The 16,982-nt window shown below is 44.8% G+C and overlaps 1 protein-coding gene across 1 annotated transcript in view; it reads left to right on the top strand.

Annotated features, from left to right (window-relative positions):
- The window catches only part of ELP3 (elongator acetyltransferase complex subunit 3), a 210,073-nt gene that overhangs the window by 115,164 nt on the left and 77,927 nt on the right, over positions 1-16,982 (top strand). Inside the window, exon 9 of the mRNA XM_040348125.1 lies at positions 16,226-16,352. Within this exon, the coding sequence (XP_040204059.1) occupies positions 16,226-16,352 (127 nt within the window). The remainder of the gene's footprint in view (positions 1-16,225; positions 16,353-16,982) is intronic.

Below are 16,982 nucleotides of genomic sequence, written 5' to 3'. Positions count from 1 at the left end.
ACAATGGTCTCAAAAATGTCTCAAAATTGTCCGAAGTGTCCGCCATAATGTCGCAGTCACGAAAAAATCGCTGATCGCCGCCATTAGTAGTAAAAAATTTTTTTTTTATAAAAATGCAATAAAAATATCCCCTATTTTGTAAACGTTATACATTTTGCGCAAAAAAACAATCAATAAACGCTTATTGCGATTTTTTTTTTTTTTACCAAAAATAGGTAGAAAAATACGTATCGGCCTAAACTGAGGGAATTTTTTTTTTATGTTTTTGGGGGATATTTATTACAGCAAAAAGTAAAAAATATTGAATTTTTTTCAAAATTGTCGCTCTATTTTTGTTTATAGCGCAAAAAATAAAAACCGCAGAGGTGATCAAATACCACCAAAAGAAAGCTGTATTTGTGGGGAAAAAAGGACGCCAACTTTGTTTGGGAGCCACGTCGCACGAGCGCGCAATTGTCTGTTAAAGCGACGCATTTCCCGAATTGTAAAAACGCCTTTGGGCATTTAGCAGCATATTGGTCCGGGGCTTAAGTGGTTAAATAGCTGTTACAAAATTGAAGTCTTCCCTTCCCCGAATGAAATACGTGAAGGTAGTCTACATATGTACAGAACCAAGAAATCGCCCAAAAAAAAAAAAACAAAGCTCTGGGACTTAATTGGATTGATAGAGAAAAAAAAAAAACCTGGAGGCTCAAGTGGATAAAAAGTCTGATACTCAAAGAATTGTTTCAGACGTCTCTCTTTCAGCTCTTCTTTACTTCTAATCAAAGTTCAGCTCGAGTGTCACGACTCATGAGAAAGTCCTTATGAGTAAATGAGCATTACTGACCCTTCTCAGAAGAGAATCATTATACCTTCAGCTCAGCGATAACCTTTCTCCGTAATTTGGAAGGGAGGGGGGGAGGGGACATTTGTCTGATCCGTTACGTTTTTCCTGCAAAATGTCAAGCCCCCCTTAACGATACTGAAGAGCCAAGGAGCAGAGGATCGCCGTTCCCCGGTTTAATTAATAATCTGCTATAAGCTGTCGGAACACCTGGGCTATTGTTGCAAATTGTACCTTTTTTTAATTAGCGGACGTTGAAGAACTTACTGGAGATCGACGGGCAAGCTGGAAGATTCTGTATAAAGACTTAAAATGGCCAACTATAGTATCTGGCAAGCATGCTCTTAAAACAATAAAAAAAAAAAAAAGTACAAGGACAAGCGGCTGCACACACGGGCCAAAAGTCAGCCAGTTCCTGCCAAACCGACCGTTTTCATGCCAATTTTCGGCCCGTGTGTCCCAGCTTTACACATTGCAATGACAAGTTTCACAATGGTACAATAGTTTGATAAGTTGATTGTAACAGGATGACCCGTGACACTCAGAGACTTTTGAGGGATGGGTGGATACTCCTGTGCCAGCGGCCCTAAGAACTCTTGGGTCCAAGTTCACCCTGTGCCCCTTTTGGGCATAGGGTGGCTAATAAATCACAATTCATGTATTACATGAGATGGGACATTAACCACTAGCCGACCGCGCACCGCCGTTCTACGTCGGCAGGTCGGCTCGGCTGGGCGAGAGCACGTAGTATAACGTCCTCTCTCTCAGCCGCCACTAGGGGCGCGCCGCCGGGCACACGCGATCGCTCGGTACAGAGCGGGGACCGGGAGCTAACCCCTTCACTGCCAGTGGCATTTTTATAGTAATCCAATGCATTTTTATAGCACTGATCGCTATAAAAATGCCAATGGTCCCAAAAATGTGTCCGCCATAATGTCACAATACCGAAAAAAAAATCGCTGATCGCCGCCATTACTAGTAAAAAAAAATATATTAATAAAAATGACATAAAAATACCCCCTATTTTGTAAACGCTATAACTTTTGCGCAAACCAATCAATAAACGCTTATTGCGATTTTTTTTTTACGAAAAATATGTAGAAGAATACGTATCGGCCTAAACTGAGGAAAAAAAATGTTTTTTTATATATTTTTGGGGGATATTTATTATAGCAAAAAGTAAAAAATTTTTCAAAATTGTCGCTCTATTTTTGTTTTATAGCGCAAAAAATAAAAAAACAAACGAAAGCTCTATTTGTGGGGAAAAAAGGACGCCAATTTTGTTTGGGAGCCACGTCGCACGACCGCGCAATTGTCTGTTAAAGCGACGCAGTCCCGAATCACAAAAAGTACTTTTGGTCTTTGGGCAGCAATATGGTCCGGGGGTTAAGTGGTTAATAATAATTCATGTTTGCCGGATGTCTTGAGATATCACAAAGTTGTTGGCTATTCAATGTGGGGACACATTCTTTTGAAAGGTGTTAATTGCATCTACTCCTAGACATTTCATTGTCCATTGTGTAAAGGTGTTAATCCAGGTCTGCTCCCAGACCTCCAATTATGTATGCTAAATACTGTTTATGTGTGGAAATGTACTTGTCGGAGACAGAACGTCTGTCTAGGGATGTGGATTGAGAAGAGATCATTGTGTGATGGTGTTTTGTTTGAGTTCTGTTAATGAAGGAATGTGCAGTGATTAGATCATGATAATTATAGGCCGGCGCCGACATGTCTAGAATGTTTAGTAATTAGCTCAAAGAATGTGATTGAAGCCCCCCAAGGTGTGATGTGTGGGTGGGGACAGTTTGATTGTTCCTGTGACTTCTGTAACCTGTGTACTGCATATAAGCTGAGAAGAAACCATTAAAGCAGACTTCATTTTGGAACAAGTACAGAGCTGCGTGTCTCGTCTTGATTCTGGGGAAATGGGATGGATCGTCTCCTGTTGGTTGGAGTGTCGATAAGTTGTCTTGGATGTGATGGAAGGTCGTAAACGGTGGTGACCGTTACATTGATATCACAAACAATGACTGTCAATCACGTTGTCTAGTTTGTACTGTTTGTAAAAGTAAAGCCTCGTACACACAAATGAGCTTCTGGAAAAATGGTAAAACATTCCCATAGACACACTCCTAAACCTTGTGGACACCCTTCCCAGAAGAGATGAAGCTGTTATAGTTGCAAAGGGTGGACCAACTCAATATTGAACCCTACAGACTTAAGACTGGAATGCCAATAAAGTTCATGTGCGTGTAACGGCAGGCATCCCAATACTTTTGGTAATATAGTATATGGGTCGTTCAATATTTTGCCCATATGTATAGTTCCACCACATCTCAAAGGTTCTCTATTGGCTTGAGATCTGGTGACTGTAAAGGCCATTGGAGTACAGTGACCTCATTGTCATGTTCAGGAAACAAGTTTCAAGTTTGCGATTTGTGACATAGTGCATTATCCTGCTGGAAGGAACCATCAGAAGATGGGTACTCTGTAGTCATAAAGGGTTGGACATGATCAGTAAACAATACTCAGGTAGGCCGTGGTGATTAAACAATGCTCAGTTGGTACCAAGTGGCCCAAAGTGTGCCTAGAAAATGTCTCTCACACCATTACACCACTTACAAGCAGCCTAAACCGTTGATCAACCGTTGATCCAATTTTGGTGAGCCTGTGTGAATTGTTGCCTCAGTTTCCTGTTCTTAGCTGCCAGGAGTGGCACCCGGTGTGATCGTCTGCTGCTTCAAGGTTCGATGTGTTGTGCGTTCAGAGATGGTATTAACTCGCTACAACCAAGGTATGCAGGTTATTTGGTTTGAAATGATAGAAAGGCAACAGTAACAGTCTGCCCATTCTCCTCTCACATCAACAAGACATTTTCCTCCACACAACCCCCGCTTGCTGGATATTTTCTCTTTTTCGGACCATTCTCTGTAAACCCGAGTGATTGTTGTGCATTAAAATCCCAGTAGATCAGCAGTTTTTAAAATACTCAATTCAGCCGGTCTGGCACCAACGACCATGCCATGTTCAAAGTCGCTTAAGGCCCCTTTCACACTTGTGCGACTTCAAAGTCGTGCAACTTTGCCGTGATTTTACCACGATTTTGCGGCCGCAATTTTGATGTGATTTTAAAGGAATGCCTGTGTAACTCGCATCAAAGTTGGACCAAAGTAGTGCAGAGACTACTTTAAAGTAGGCACGACTTGAAGTCGTACTAATATGAATGGTTGTCATTGGAAATCTGTCAGGGTTGGGCTCAGCTCTTCCTTCTCTGAGCTGGCCGCTCGGCTGTCGGCTAATTGCCAGCTCCTATCTCTCCACAGTGACTCACCTGTTAATGATCCTGCTCGTCAGTCCTGCCTGCTTTAGGCCTCTTTCACACTGGGCGGATCAGTAATGATCCGCCCCGTGCACCTTCGCTTGCTCAGCGGGGATTGCTCCGTTGATCCCCGCTGAGCCGGCGGATGACAGGGCGGTCCCCGCACACTGTGCAGGGACCGCACTGTCTTTTCTCCGCTCCCCCCTATGGGGGGGATCAAATGAACACGGACTGTATGTCCGTGTTCATCCGATCCGCCAGACGGAAGGAAAAGTAGGTTTTTCCTCCGTCACACGTTGGCGGATCGGAGCGGGTCGGATGTCAGCGGGCATGTCACCGCTGACATCCGCGGCTCCATAGAGGAGCACGGAGCGCCCGTACAGGTCCGCAAAAAAAACTGACAGACGGACCTGTACGGGCGCTCAGTGTGAAAGAGCCCTAAGCCTTCCAGTTCAGTTGCTCTCTGCCTTCGCCTTGGTCAACATCACATAGACTATCTCCTACGTTCCTGTTGAAGACTTGCTTGGCTGACATCCCTTCTGGCTGCTGATCCCGCTTGCTGTTCTGCTACGTTTATCTCTGGCTCTCTGACATTTGGCTTGGTTGACTATCTGATCCAGTTCCTGAACTCTGGCTATGTTTTGACTACGCTTACTCTGTTTTTACCTTTTTATTTATTACAGTGGAACCTCGGTTTAAGAGTAACTTGGTTTCTAAAGCGTTTTTGCGAGCAACTTTTTTTTTAAATCTGACTCATTTTGTGAGTGTTGACTCGCAAGACGAGCAGAATTTAAGCTAAATAGGCCTGCTGTACCTCATTTGGCCTGAAGTACGGGGGCGCAGAAGCCGAGCAGAGCCGAAAATAGGCCTGCAGTACTTAAAGTGGAGTTCCACCCATTTTTTTATGTTTGTCTGTGCTGCATGCTCTAATCTCATAGTGTTCAGAATGGACAATTTTTACTTAATTTGTTGCTTTTAAATACCTTTATTTTGTAGTCCTTCATTACTTCCTCTCCTCCTTATTAGCCTAGGCTATTTGCAAGGGTTTCTGGGATAGGCATCATGTTTCCCAGTAGTCCTTGCAAACCTGACTGAAACCTATTACATTGCTTGTGCACTGAGTATGTGCGAGATATGCAAAGCTGAAATCCAGGAAGTCATACAGCCTGGCTTCATGATGCCCACACTTAAGATGGCCACGGTCTATTTCTAGATTATAAACTATCTAAATTCAGTAACAACCTAACAAAACGGACCTTAGTTTACAGACTAACTTTACTAGAATACATTAAGCTTGTGTATTACAGGGGTATTTATATTTAAAAAGTGAAATTGTGGGTGGAACTCCCCTTTAATTTGGCCTGTGGTACGGGGGGCGCAGGAGCCAAGAAAAGCCAAACTTTTGCCTGCAGTACCTCATTTGGCCTGAGGTACGGGAGCGCATGAAATGAGCCGAAGTGTCCTCGGGCCTTTTCTGCCGTTTTTGGCACTCTCTGGCGCCCCCCCCCCCACCTCTGGCCACATTCGGTATTGCATCCCATTTGAAGTCAATGCGGAACTAATTATTTTAGTTTCCATTGACTTCAATAGAAAAACTCGCTTTGATATGCGAGTACTTTGGATTACGAGCATTTTCCTGGATCGGATTATGCTCGTAATCCAAGGTTCAACTGTATTAATTAAGCAAGTGAGATTTAACTGTACTTCTGTCTCGGCCTGATTCATGGTTTCTGAAAAAAAAAAAACCTTGGGGTACGACTTGTCATGCTACTTTGCAGTCCCAAATCGTGGGACAAGTTGTACAAGTGTGAACGTGGCTTAAATCCCCTTTCTTTCCCCATTCTGATGAACTTCAGCTAGTCGTCTTCACCAGGTGTAGATGCCTAAATGCATTGAGTTGCTGCCATGCGATTGGCTGATTAGCAATTTGTGTTACCAAGCAATTGAACAGGTGAATGAAGTGGCCGGTGAGTGTATGTCTGTCTTCAGTGGCCCAGATTCAAGTAGCAATTGCGCCTGTGTAACCATAGGTTACACAGCTCAATTGCTTACTTGCCCCGGCGTTACGAATGCTCCTGATTCAGGAACATCGTAACGCCGACTGCAGCCTAAAATCTGCGTGGCATAAGGCTTTTATGCCACGCATATCTAGGCTGCATTCTTGCGATGACCGCTAGGGGGCGCTCCCATTGTGGTCAGCGTATAGTATGCAAATTGCATACTAACACCGATTCACAATGTTGCGCGAGCCCTGTGTACACAATTTACGTCGTTTCCATATGGCGTGTTTAGCGTAAGGCTGCCCCTTTTACTAGCAGGGGCAGCCAATGCTAAAGTATACCCGTCGTTCCCGCGTCGCGACGTTCGAATTTTACGTAATTTGCTTAAGTGATTCGTGAATGGCCCTGGACGCCATTCACGTTCACTTTGAAGCAAATGACGTCCTTGCGACGTCATTTGCCGCAATGCACGTCGGGAAAGTTTCCCGACGGAGCATGCGCTCTACGCTCGGCGCGGGAGCGCGCCTAATTTAAATGATTCCCACCCCCTACGGGATCATTTACATTAGGCGCCCTTATGCAAGTTTACACAGCGCACACGCAATTTACGGAGCTACTGCTCCGTGAATCGCGGGTAGTGCAGCAAATTTGCGGGGGCGCAGGGCAAAAACGCGTTTTTGCCCTGCGCCTCCGTAAATAAGGGGCAAATCTACCTGAATCCGGGCCAGTGTCTAGAACGTGAGTTGGTTGTGTATCAAAACACTCACACCCGTGGTGTAGGACGTGTAAGTGGAGTGATACGTCTGCCTATTCCACGTATGCCTTAAACGGGAACAAGTCTCCTTCGTAAGATGCGTCTCTTGGAGGCCGATAATTGCAGGACAATATTTTCGCAACATGGGGAAAAAAAACATAGTCTTCTTAAGAGGGCTCTGCAACCCCCTCACGTTCCATGAAACTAGGGATATGTCCATCATAACAGTGAGCGGTCCTTATTAAAGTTATTTTCCCGCTGGATTACTGATCAGATCTGGAATAAATACGCAAAGCCCATCAAGATTCAAGGAAGCCTACACGACTTTTTGTATTTAGACAACATTTGCCTATCGCGGAGTTCAGCCCTAATGCTTACCTTCTTGTTTTGACGATAATCAGTTGGTAGGAACGTTCCACTTGGGAAGCGTTGAAAGCGTTGTGGGTGGCGGCGGTCATTTTATTGTCTAGTGTCTTTGGTTAATGGCTAAACAGTACGAGGCGGCGATGCCCATCGGTTAAAGCAATTCGTATCCCATCGCTTTTGTGCCTCTTCCAGTGATGCATTTCATCTCTCTTTTCTGCATTTTCAGGGTAATTGGCCTAATTAAAAGAGAGGCAATTTGGCTTTGCGGCGCAATTTCTGTTCTTTTTTTTTAAAAAGCGAAAAATGGTTTATTGGTTTTATTAATATTACAGTGATTAGTTAGGAGAAATGGCTTTTATATAGAAAATAGGACTCTGTAGACATGAGGAAAGTACAATGCGTATGGGTTAGGTTCTCGTCACGGTAGGGCTGTTCTCAGAAAAAATAATTATAATCTACATTGGTCTCCCCAGAACAAAGCGCTGCCAAATGCTGTATTTGTAATAGGGGTAGATTAGCTGACTTTCCAGAAAAAGCACAATGGCATTATGCCCTGTTAGCCTACCTGCATCCTGGGTGCCGTATGCAGCCCTTGGGCTCACATTATGGGACCCTCTCCTTAGGTGGTTCCTCCAAAACAGTGAAGGAAACATTTTATAACGGTTAATGGCTCTGTCTTTTTACTTTATGTATCATGTCTGCAGTCTCTGACCATCTCCTGTATCATGTCGACAGTCTGACCATCTCCTGTATCATGTCGGCAGGGTCTGACCATCTTCTGTATCATGTCTGCAGTCTCTGACCATCCTCCTGTATCATGTCTGCAGTCTCTGCCCATCTCCTGTATCATGTCTGCAGTCTCTGCCCATCTCCTGTATCATGTCTGCAGTCTCTGACCATCCTCCTGTATCATGTCTGCAGTCTCTGCCCATCTCCTGTATCATGTCTGCAGTCTCTGCCCATCTCCTGTATCATGTCTGCAGTCTCTGACCATCTCCTGTATCATGTCTGCAGTCTCTGACCATCTCCTGTATCATGTCGGCAGGGTCTGACTATCTCCTGTATCATGTTGGCAGGGTCTGACTATCTTCTGTATCATGTCTGCAGTCTCTGACCATCTCCTGTATCATGTCTGCAGTTTCTGACCATCTCATGTCGGCAGTCTCTAACCATCTCCTGTATCATGTCGGCAGTTTCTGACCATCTCATGTCGGCAGTCTCTAACCATCTCCTGTATCATGTCGGCAGGGTCTGACTATCTCCTGTATCATGTCTGCAGTCTCTGACCATCTCCTGTATCATGTTTGCAGTTTCTGACCATCTCATGTCTGCAGTCTCTGACCATCGTCTGTATCATGTCTGCAGTCTCTGACCATCTTCTGTGTCATGTCTGCAGTTTGTGGAAAAAAGGGAGCGCTAGGGATAATGGATCACCTAAAAATAGTAAATAATATAGATAATCCACAGTGAATGACCAGCAACAATGATTCGTTATAAATAGTGAAAAAACACAAAGTAAATTATATTGGTGATTAATATAAATATAAAACATAAAATAAAGTCCATCACAATGAACACTCCCAAAAGGGAGATATCTTATGCCAACAATGTGCAGAAAAAAAATCCAAACAGTGAAAAAACGACAAGTGCTTGACAGATGATTTCACTTAATCAGTACAGATTTCCACCTCCACCACAGGAAGAAAAAGGTAATCACCGCAAAAAAGTGCTCATGGATGGCACCTTACCGCAGGGTGTTGACCACTTTAGTTAAAAAGAGGTCAAATAGGCATAAGTGTTAACCATATATTCCAGATGTAACTCTTGATGTCTCGATTGTCATGCTCCACACCACATGAAGTAAATCAGAAAAGAGAAAAAATCGCCATAGAATAAGAACGTTTATTTAAAATGTAAAAGTAAAAACAGGCAGTGCCAAATGGCCCCTTACTTGAGAAGTGCCTTAACCCGGCACTGAGGCTGGTCGGCGTTGGATGGCATGTGGAGAGACGGTCCCACGCTTCAGGAAGCCTGCAGCCAGCTGTCAGGAAGCTTCCCGACGATGTGGCAATCACGAAACGTACGTCGAGGTGCACTGGTCACGCACAATCTACGTACTTCCGGTCACGCTGGTCCTCTTTCTGAGAGGTGGAACGCACGCTGGCTGCAGGCTTCCTGAAGCGTGGGACCGTCTCTCCACATGCCATCCAACGCCGACCAGCCTCAGTGCCGGGTTAAGGCACTTCTCAAGTAAGGGGCCATTTGGCACTGCCTGTTTTTTACTTTTACATTTTAAATAAACGTTATTATTCTATGGCGATTTTTTTTCTCTTTTCTGATTTACTTCATGTGGTGTGGAGTATGACAATCGAGACATCAAGAGTTACGTCTGGAATCTATGGTTAACACTTATGCCTATTTGACCTCTTTTTAACTAAAGTGGTCAACACCCTGCGGTAAGGTGCCATCCATGAGCACTTTTTTGCGGTGATTACCTTTTTTCTTCCTGTGGTGGAGGTGGAAATCTATACTGATTAAGTGAAATCATCTGTCAAGCACTTGTCGTTTTTTCACTGTTTGGATTTTTTTTCTGCACATTGTTGGCATAAGATATTTCCCTTTTGGGAGTCTTCATTGTGATGGACTTTATTTTATGTTTTATATTTATATTATCACCAATATAATTTACTTTGTGTTTTTTCACTATTTATAAGGAATCATTGTTGCTGGTCATTCACTGTGGATTATCTATATTATTTACTATTTTTAGGTGATCCATTATCCCTACCGCTCCCTTTTTTCCCACATATTCACATTGTTACATATCACTGTAATTTTGGGGTAGCAGCTCAGGTTACTTTCTTTATTATTCATTCAATTTTTATCATTTAATTTTGGCACGAGATTCTACCTCCCATGTCTGCAGTTTGGCCAAAAATATTTGAAACATGGGGAATGAAACCCATAAGATTGGCACTATATTTTTGGTGCCGGCCCCTTGTAAATGCAAGAGATTTGCTGCTTTTAGCACTCCTCTAAAGCTTCAGCACATACTAATATTGCAAACTAGCTGCGGTAGATGTCTAGAGAGATGGCGGTTACTGTAAATGCATCATCGCATATAGAGCCCCGCATCATTAACGTTCCATGCTTAGTCCGATAGAAAGCTTGTTTGAATCACATAATGGCTGTTAGTGAAGGGCAATTGTACATATTGATTGAGAAAGAGAGAGTGTAAACATTGAGCATATATATTAATGGGCTTTTCATTGTCTGCAACATAACATCAAAGATTAACCTTGACAACACCCTTGGGAATAATCCTGGCCTTGTTTTATTAGGTACACCTATTTCTAGTACCCCAGCCTTTTTCAACGTTTTTACCCGGGAGGAACCCTTGAAGTCTCAGGAACTACTTCTAAAATTGATTGGTGATCAGTGGGAAGAATGCTCCTTACATTGGTGATCAGTGGGGAGAATGTTCCTTACATTGGTGATCAGTGAGAAGAATGTTCCTTACATTGGTGATCAGTGGGAAGAATGTCCCTTACATTGGTGGTCAGTGGGGAGAATGTCCCTTACATTGGTGATCAGTGGGGAGAATGTCCCTTACATTGGTGATCAGTGGGAAGAATGTCCCTTACATTGGTGATCAGTGAGAAGAATGTCCCTTACATTGGTGATCAGTGGGTAGAATGCTCCTTACATTGGTGATCAGTGGGAAGAATGTTCCTTACATTGGTGATCAGTGGGAAGAATGTTCCTTACATTGGTGATCAGTGGGAAGAATGCTCCTTACATTGGTGATCAGTGGGAAGAATGTCTTACATTGGTGATCAGTGGGAAGAATGTCCCTTACATTGGTGATCAGTGGGAAGAATGCTCCTTACATTGGTGATCAGTGGGAAGAATGTCCCTTACATTGGTGATCAGTGGGAAGAATGTCCCTTACATTGGTGATCAGTGGGAAGAATGTCCCTTACATTGGTGATCAGTGAGAAGAATGATCCTTACATTGGTGATCAGTGGGAAGAATGTTCCTTACATTGGTGATCAGTGAGAAGAATGTTCCTTACATTGGGGATCAGTGGGAAGAATGTTCCTTACATTGGTGATCAGTGAGAAGAATGTCCCTTACATTGGTGATCAGTGGGAAGAATGCCCCTTACATTGGTGATCAGTGGGAAGAATGCTCCTTACATTGGTGATCAATGGGAAGAATGTTCCTTACATTGGTGATCAGTGGGAAGAATGTTCAGGAAATGAGAACAGAGTATGGCCGTGTGTGCAGCAGAGGATTGCGACAGCATGTGCAGTGGAGGAGAGCAGAGAGTTTGACAGCAGTTGCTAGAGAGGAGAGTGGAGAAGAGCAGAGGGTAGAACAGCGTGTGCAGGAGAGGAGTGCTGAAGGAGAGCAGAGATTATGACAAGTGGAGTGCAGGAGAGGAGAGTGGAAGAGCAAAGGAGAGCAGAGAGTATGCCATCTTGTGTAGGAGAGGAGAGCAGAGAATATGACCAAATGTGCAGCAGAGGCAAGCAGAGTATGAGAGGATGTGCAGGAGAGGAGAGCAGATAGTAAAACAGAATTGCAGGAGAGAAAGGTGGAGGAGAGCAGAGAGGATGTAGAGGAGAGCAGAGAGCATATGATAGTGTGTGCAGGAGAGGAGTGTGAATGAACAGAGAATATGACAGAATGTGGTAAAGAACAGATGGTATGAGAGGATGTGCAGGAGAGGAGTGTAAAGAAGAGCAGAGCGTATGACAGCATGCGCAGGAGAGAAAAGCAGAGAGTATAACAGCATGTGTGGGATAGGAGAGAAGAGAGTATGACAGCATGTGCAGGAGAGGGGAGGAGAGCAGAGAGTATGACAGCATTTGCAGGAAGAGAGTTTGACAGGATGTGCAGAGAGTATAACAGCACGTGGAGAAGAGCAAGAGTAGGACTGCATTTGCAGTAAGAGAGCAAGGATGTGCAGGAGAGCATAGAGTATGACAGGACGTACAGGACAGAAGTGTAGATTAGAACAGAGGATATGCCAGAGGTGAAGAGCAGAGGGTATGAGAGGATATGCAGGAAAAGAGAGTGGAGAAAAGCAGGAGAGTGGAGTATGACCGGACGTGCAGGAGACGAGAGCAGAGAGTATGACCGGATGTGCAGGAGACGAGAGCAGAGAGTATGACCGGACGTGCAGGAGAAGAGAGCAGGGAGTATGACCGGACGTGCAGAAGCAGGGAGTATGACCGGACGTGCAGGAGAAGAGAGCAGAGAGTATGACTGGACGTGCAGGAGAAGAAAGCAGAGAGTATGACCATATGCGCAGGAGAGGAGAACTGATAGTATGACTGCATATGCTGGAGAGTGGAGGAGAAAGAGTATTTCAGCATGTGCAGGGCATAAAGAGTATGACAGCAGGAGAGGAGAGCATGAGGGGATGTGTAGGAGAGAGGAGAGTATGACGGCATATGCAGGAGAAGAGCGCAGAGAATATGATGGCGAGAGCAGCATAGGAGTGTGGCATCATGTGCAGGAGAGTGGAGAGCAGGGAGTTTGACAGCATTTGCTAGAGAGGAGAGCAGAGAGTATGACAGGATGTGCAGGAGAGGAGAGCAGAGGGTATAACAGTATGGTTAGGAGAGGGTGGTGGAGAGCAAAGAAGTATGACAGTGTGTGCTGGAGGGGGAGAAGATAGTATGACAGCGCTGCAGGAGAGGAGAGTAGCGGAGAGCAGAGAATATGACAGCATGTGCAGGAGAGGTGTGACAATATAGGTAGGAGAGGAGAGCAGAGAGTATTAGGGGATGTGCAGGAGAGCAGAGGGTATGACAGTATGTGCAGGAGAGTGGAGAAGAGCAGAGTGTATGACAGCATGTGCTAGAAAGGGGAGTGCAGGAATACAGAGTATGATGGCTTGTGCAGGAGAGGCGAGCAGATACTATGACAGGATTGCAGAAGAGTGGAGAAGAGCAGAGAGTATGACCGCACACACAGGAGGGGAGAGCAGAGAGTATGACAGCACATGCAAGAGGGGAGAGCAGAGAGTATGGCATCATGGACAGGAGAGGAGTGTAGACCAGGGGTTACCCTGTCCTCGGGACCCACTAACAGGCCAGATTTGGGGTATTGCCTTGGGGAGATGCAGACTAGAATACTACAGTCACTGAGCAGCAAATTATATGACTTGGGATGTATTTCAGTTATCTTGCAAACCTGACCTGTTAGTGGGTCCTGAGGACAGAAGTTGAGAACCACTGGTGTAGAGGATATGACCAGGCAGTGTGTGCAGGAGAGGAGATAAGACGTCATGAAGGTGGTCAGTATAGACAGTAGAGGAGATGCGATGTTATGAAGGTGGTCAGTATAGGCAGGAGAGGAGATGAGATGTTATGAAGGTGGTCAGTAGAGAACATGAGATGGTATGAAGGTGGTCAGTATAGGCAGGAGAAGAGATGAGATGGTATGAAGGTGGTCAGTATAGACAGTAGAGGAGATGCGATGTTATGAAGGTGGTCAGTATAGGCAGGAGAGGAGATGAGATGTTATGAAGGTGGTCAGTAGAGACAGGAGAGAACATGAGATGGTATGAAGGTGGTCAGTATAGGCAGGAGAAGAGATGAGATGGTATGAAGGTGGTCAGTATAGACAGTAGAGGAGATGCGATGTTATGAAGGTGGTCAGTATAGGCAGGAGAGGAGATGAGATGTTATGAAGATGGTCAATATAGACAGGAGAGTAGGAGGTGGTGATATAGAAGGTGACAATGTCAAAAAAATGGCACCAACATCCCTGTAGATAAATGTAGTCAAGGGAGGTTTTTTGGGGGGGGATTTTTAAAGTTGCCAGCAAAAGAGAAGTAATTTCAATACTCCAAAGTATATAAAATAACACATTTTATTACTACATACAAGACATGTATGGCTCTAGGTTGTGTGCACAGGTACATAAAAACATTTACAGTTCAAAACGGATGGAAAAATTAATCACTCAACAATAACATTGGAGTGATTGTCCCGACATGTTTCGCCACTTTGGGCTTCCTCAGTTTTGAGGACAGTTGGATGCGACACCGCTTAGAACAAGACAGAGTTAAAAACATTACATTGACTTTAAATACAGCACAAAAAAAATAATAATGGTAGGATAAAATATGCGGCCGATCACCGTGCCCACCATCAATCACTCACCCATCTGAAGATCCCTGGATGTCAAGTCGAGAGAAAGGCCATCACAGGATTGCGCGCATAGGGGAATGCCAAACTGGGTCCAATAAGATTATTCAGCTGAAATATATCCAACAAAGTATTGTGGGAATTAATTATTTAACATATCCTATTTGAGGGATTTGAAGGACTCTACTAGAGGGAGGGAGTTTGTGTGAAAAGTGGTTAGGGGGAGGGTAGAAAAGGGGCAGGAGAGGAGATCAGACGTTATGAAGGTGGTCAGTATAGGCAGGAATGGAGATAAGGTGCGAAGGTGGTCAGTATAGGCAGGAATGGAGATGAGGTGCGAAGGTGGTCAGTATAGGCAGGAGAGGAGATAAGGTGCGAAGGTGGTCAGTATAGGCAGGAGAGGAGATAAGGTGGTGTGAAGGTGGTCAGTATAGGCAGGAGAGGAGATAAGGTGGTGTGAAGGTGGTCAGTATAGGCAGGAGAGGAGATAAGGTGGTCAGTATAGGCAGGAGAGGAGATAAGGTGGTGTGAAGGTGGTGAGTATAGGCAGGAGAGGAGATACGGTGGTGTGAAGGTGGTCAGTATAGGCAGGAGAGGAGATAAGGTGGTGTGAAGGTGGTCAGTATAGGCAGGAGAGGAGATAAGGTGGTGTGAAGGTGGTCAGTATAGGCAGGAGAGGAGATAAGGTGGTGTGAAGGTGGTCAGTATAGGCAGGAGAGGAGATAAGGTGGTCAGTATAGGCAGGAGAGGAGATAAGGTGGTGTGAAGGTGGTGAGTATAGGCAGGAGAGGAGATACGGTGGTGTGAAGGTGGTCAGTATAGGCAGGAGAGGAGATAAGGTGGTGTGAAGGTGGTCAGTATAGGCAGGAGAGGAGATGGGACGTTATGAAGGTGGTCAGTAGAGGCAGGAGAGGAGATAAGGTGTGAAGGTGGTCAGTAGAGGCAGGAGAGGAGATGAGACGTTATGAAGGTGGTCAGTATAGGCAGGAGAGGAGATGAGGTGTGAAGGTGGTCAGTAGAGGTAGGAGAGGAGATGAGGTGTGAAGGTGGTCAGTATAGGCAGGAGATGAGATGTTATGAAGGTGGTCAGTATAGGCAGGAGAGGAGATAAGGTGTGAAGGTGGTCAGTAGAGGTAGGAGAGGAGATGAGACGTTATGAAGGTGGTCAGTATAGGCAGGAGAGGAGATGAGACGTTATGAAGGTGGTCAGTATAGGCAGGAGAGGAGATGAGGTGTGAAGGTGGTCAGTAGAGGTAGGAGAGGAGATGAGACATTATGAAGGTGGTCAGTATAGAGAGGAGAGGAGATGAGGTGTGAAGGTGGTCAGTAGAGGCAGGAGAGGAGATGAGACGTTATGAAGGTGGTCAGTAGAGGAGATGAGGTGTGAAGGTGGTCAGTAGAGGCAGGAGAGGAGATGCAATGTTATGAAGGTGGTCAGTATAGGTAAGTGGAGTGTAGAAGGTATAAGGGTTGCTAGTATGTGCAGAATGTTGTCTAATACACCCGGCATTCATTTTAGCTGTGAACAATCTGTAGCCCCCACACGAGTGGAGTCCATTGGTCTAGAGTTAATAGCTTTACTTCCGATACATTTTTTCCCATTCTTGTGTGTCAGTGAGGAGCAAGCTGTTCATTAAAGACACAAAGTGATGTGGTTTTCTCTAAAACAAAATGCGCCATGTATCATAAAGCCCATGTGATCTTAGACTAATTTCCTGCCATCTGTAAGTAGAAGACAAGATCGGAAATGTATGACTATTGATGTACATGTTTTTATTTTCTTCCTTTTTCAGAGGACACACAGTGAAAGCGGTGTGCGAGTCGTTCCACATGTCCAAAGACGCCGGGTTTAAAGTTGTATCTCACATGATGCCGGATCTGCCAAACATGGGCCTGGAAAGAGATATCGAGCAGTTCATTGTAAGTTACTAGATCTTTTTTTTTTACCAAACCAGGAGACTTATTAGTGGCCAATGAATAAAAGGGGCGGACCAGAGACAGTTTGGAGAGGAAAGGGCCAGATGATGCTGGATGCCCTTTAGCTAGGAAATGAGGTGGGCTCGGACTTTCTGCAGCTTCTAATGTGCATGTTAAAAGCTCAGTGCAGTGAAATGGGAGTAAAATAAATTCAGTACAGGGGAGGAGCATGTACAAAGCTGGAGTTAAGATTTGAGTATCAGTCTACAAAGGACCAACGCGTTACGTGTTTAGGAACTCTTCCAGTGCATTGTGTAGAAAATGGGTGCTCAACCTGTGGCCCTCCAGCTGTTGCGAAACTACAAGTCCCATCATGCCTTAGCCTTTGGGAGTCATTCTTGTAACTGTCAGCCTTGCAATGTCTCATGGGACTTGTAGTTCTGCAACAGCTGGAGGGCCACAGGTTGAGCACCCACTGTAGAACTTATTTTTGCTGTCCTGGTGTTTTTTTTGTTTTTTTTTTGTAAGCATGCCTTGGCCAAATTCTGCATTTTGGTTAGCGGATGGGGCAGATTTGCACTTAGAAATAGTGCTGCAACAAGGGGATAGACGCATCGCTGTTGGAGGCACCTT

The sequence above is a fragment of the Rana temporaria genome, chromosome 4 (genome assembly GCF_905171775.1).
Source record: "Rana temporaria chromosome 4, aRanTem1.1, whole genome shotgun sequence".
Lineage (NCBI taxonomy): Eukaryota > Metazoa > Chordata > Amphibia > Anura > Ranidae > Rana > Rana temporaria.
This window is presented reverse-complemented; position numbering and strand designations above follow the sequence as displayed.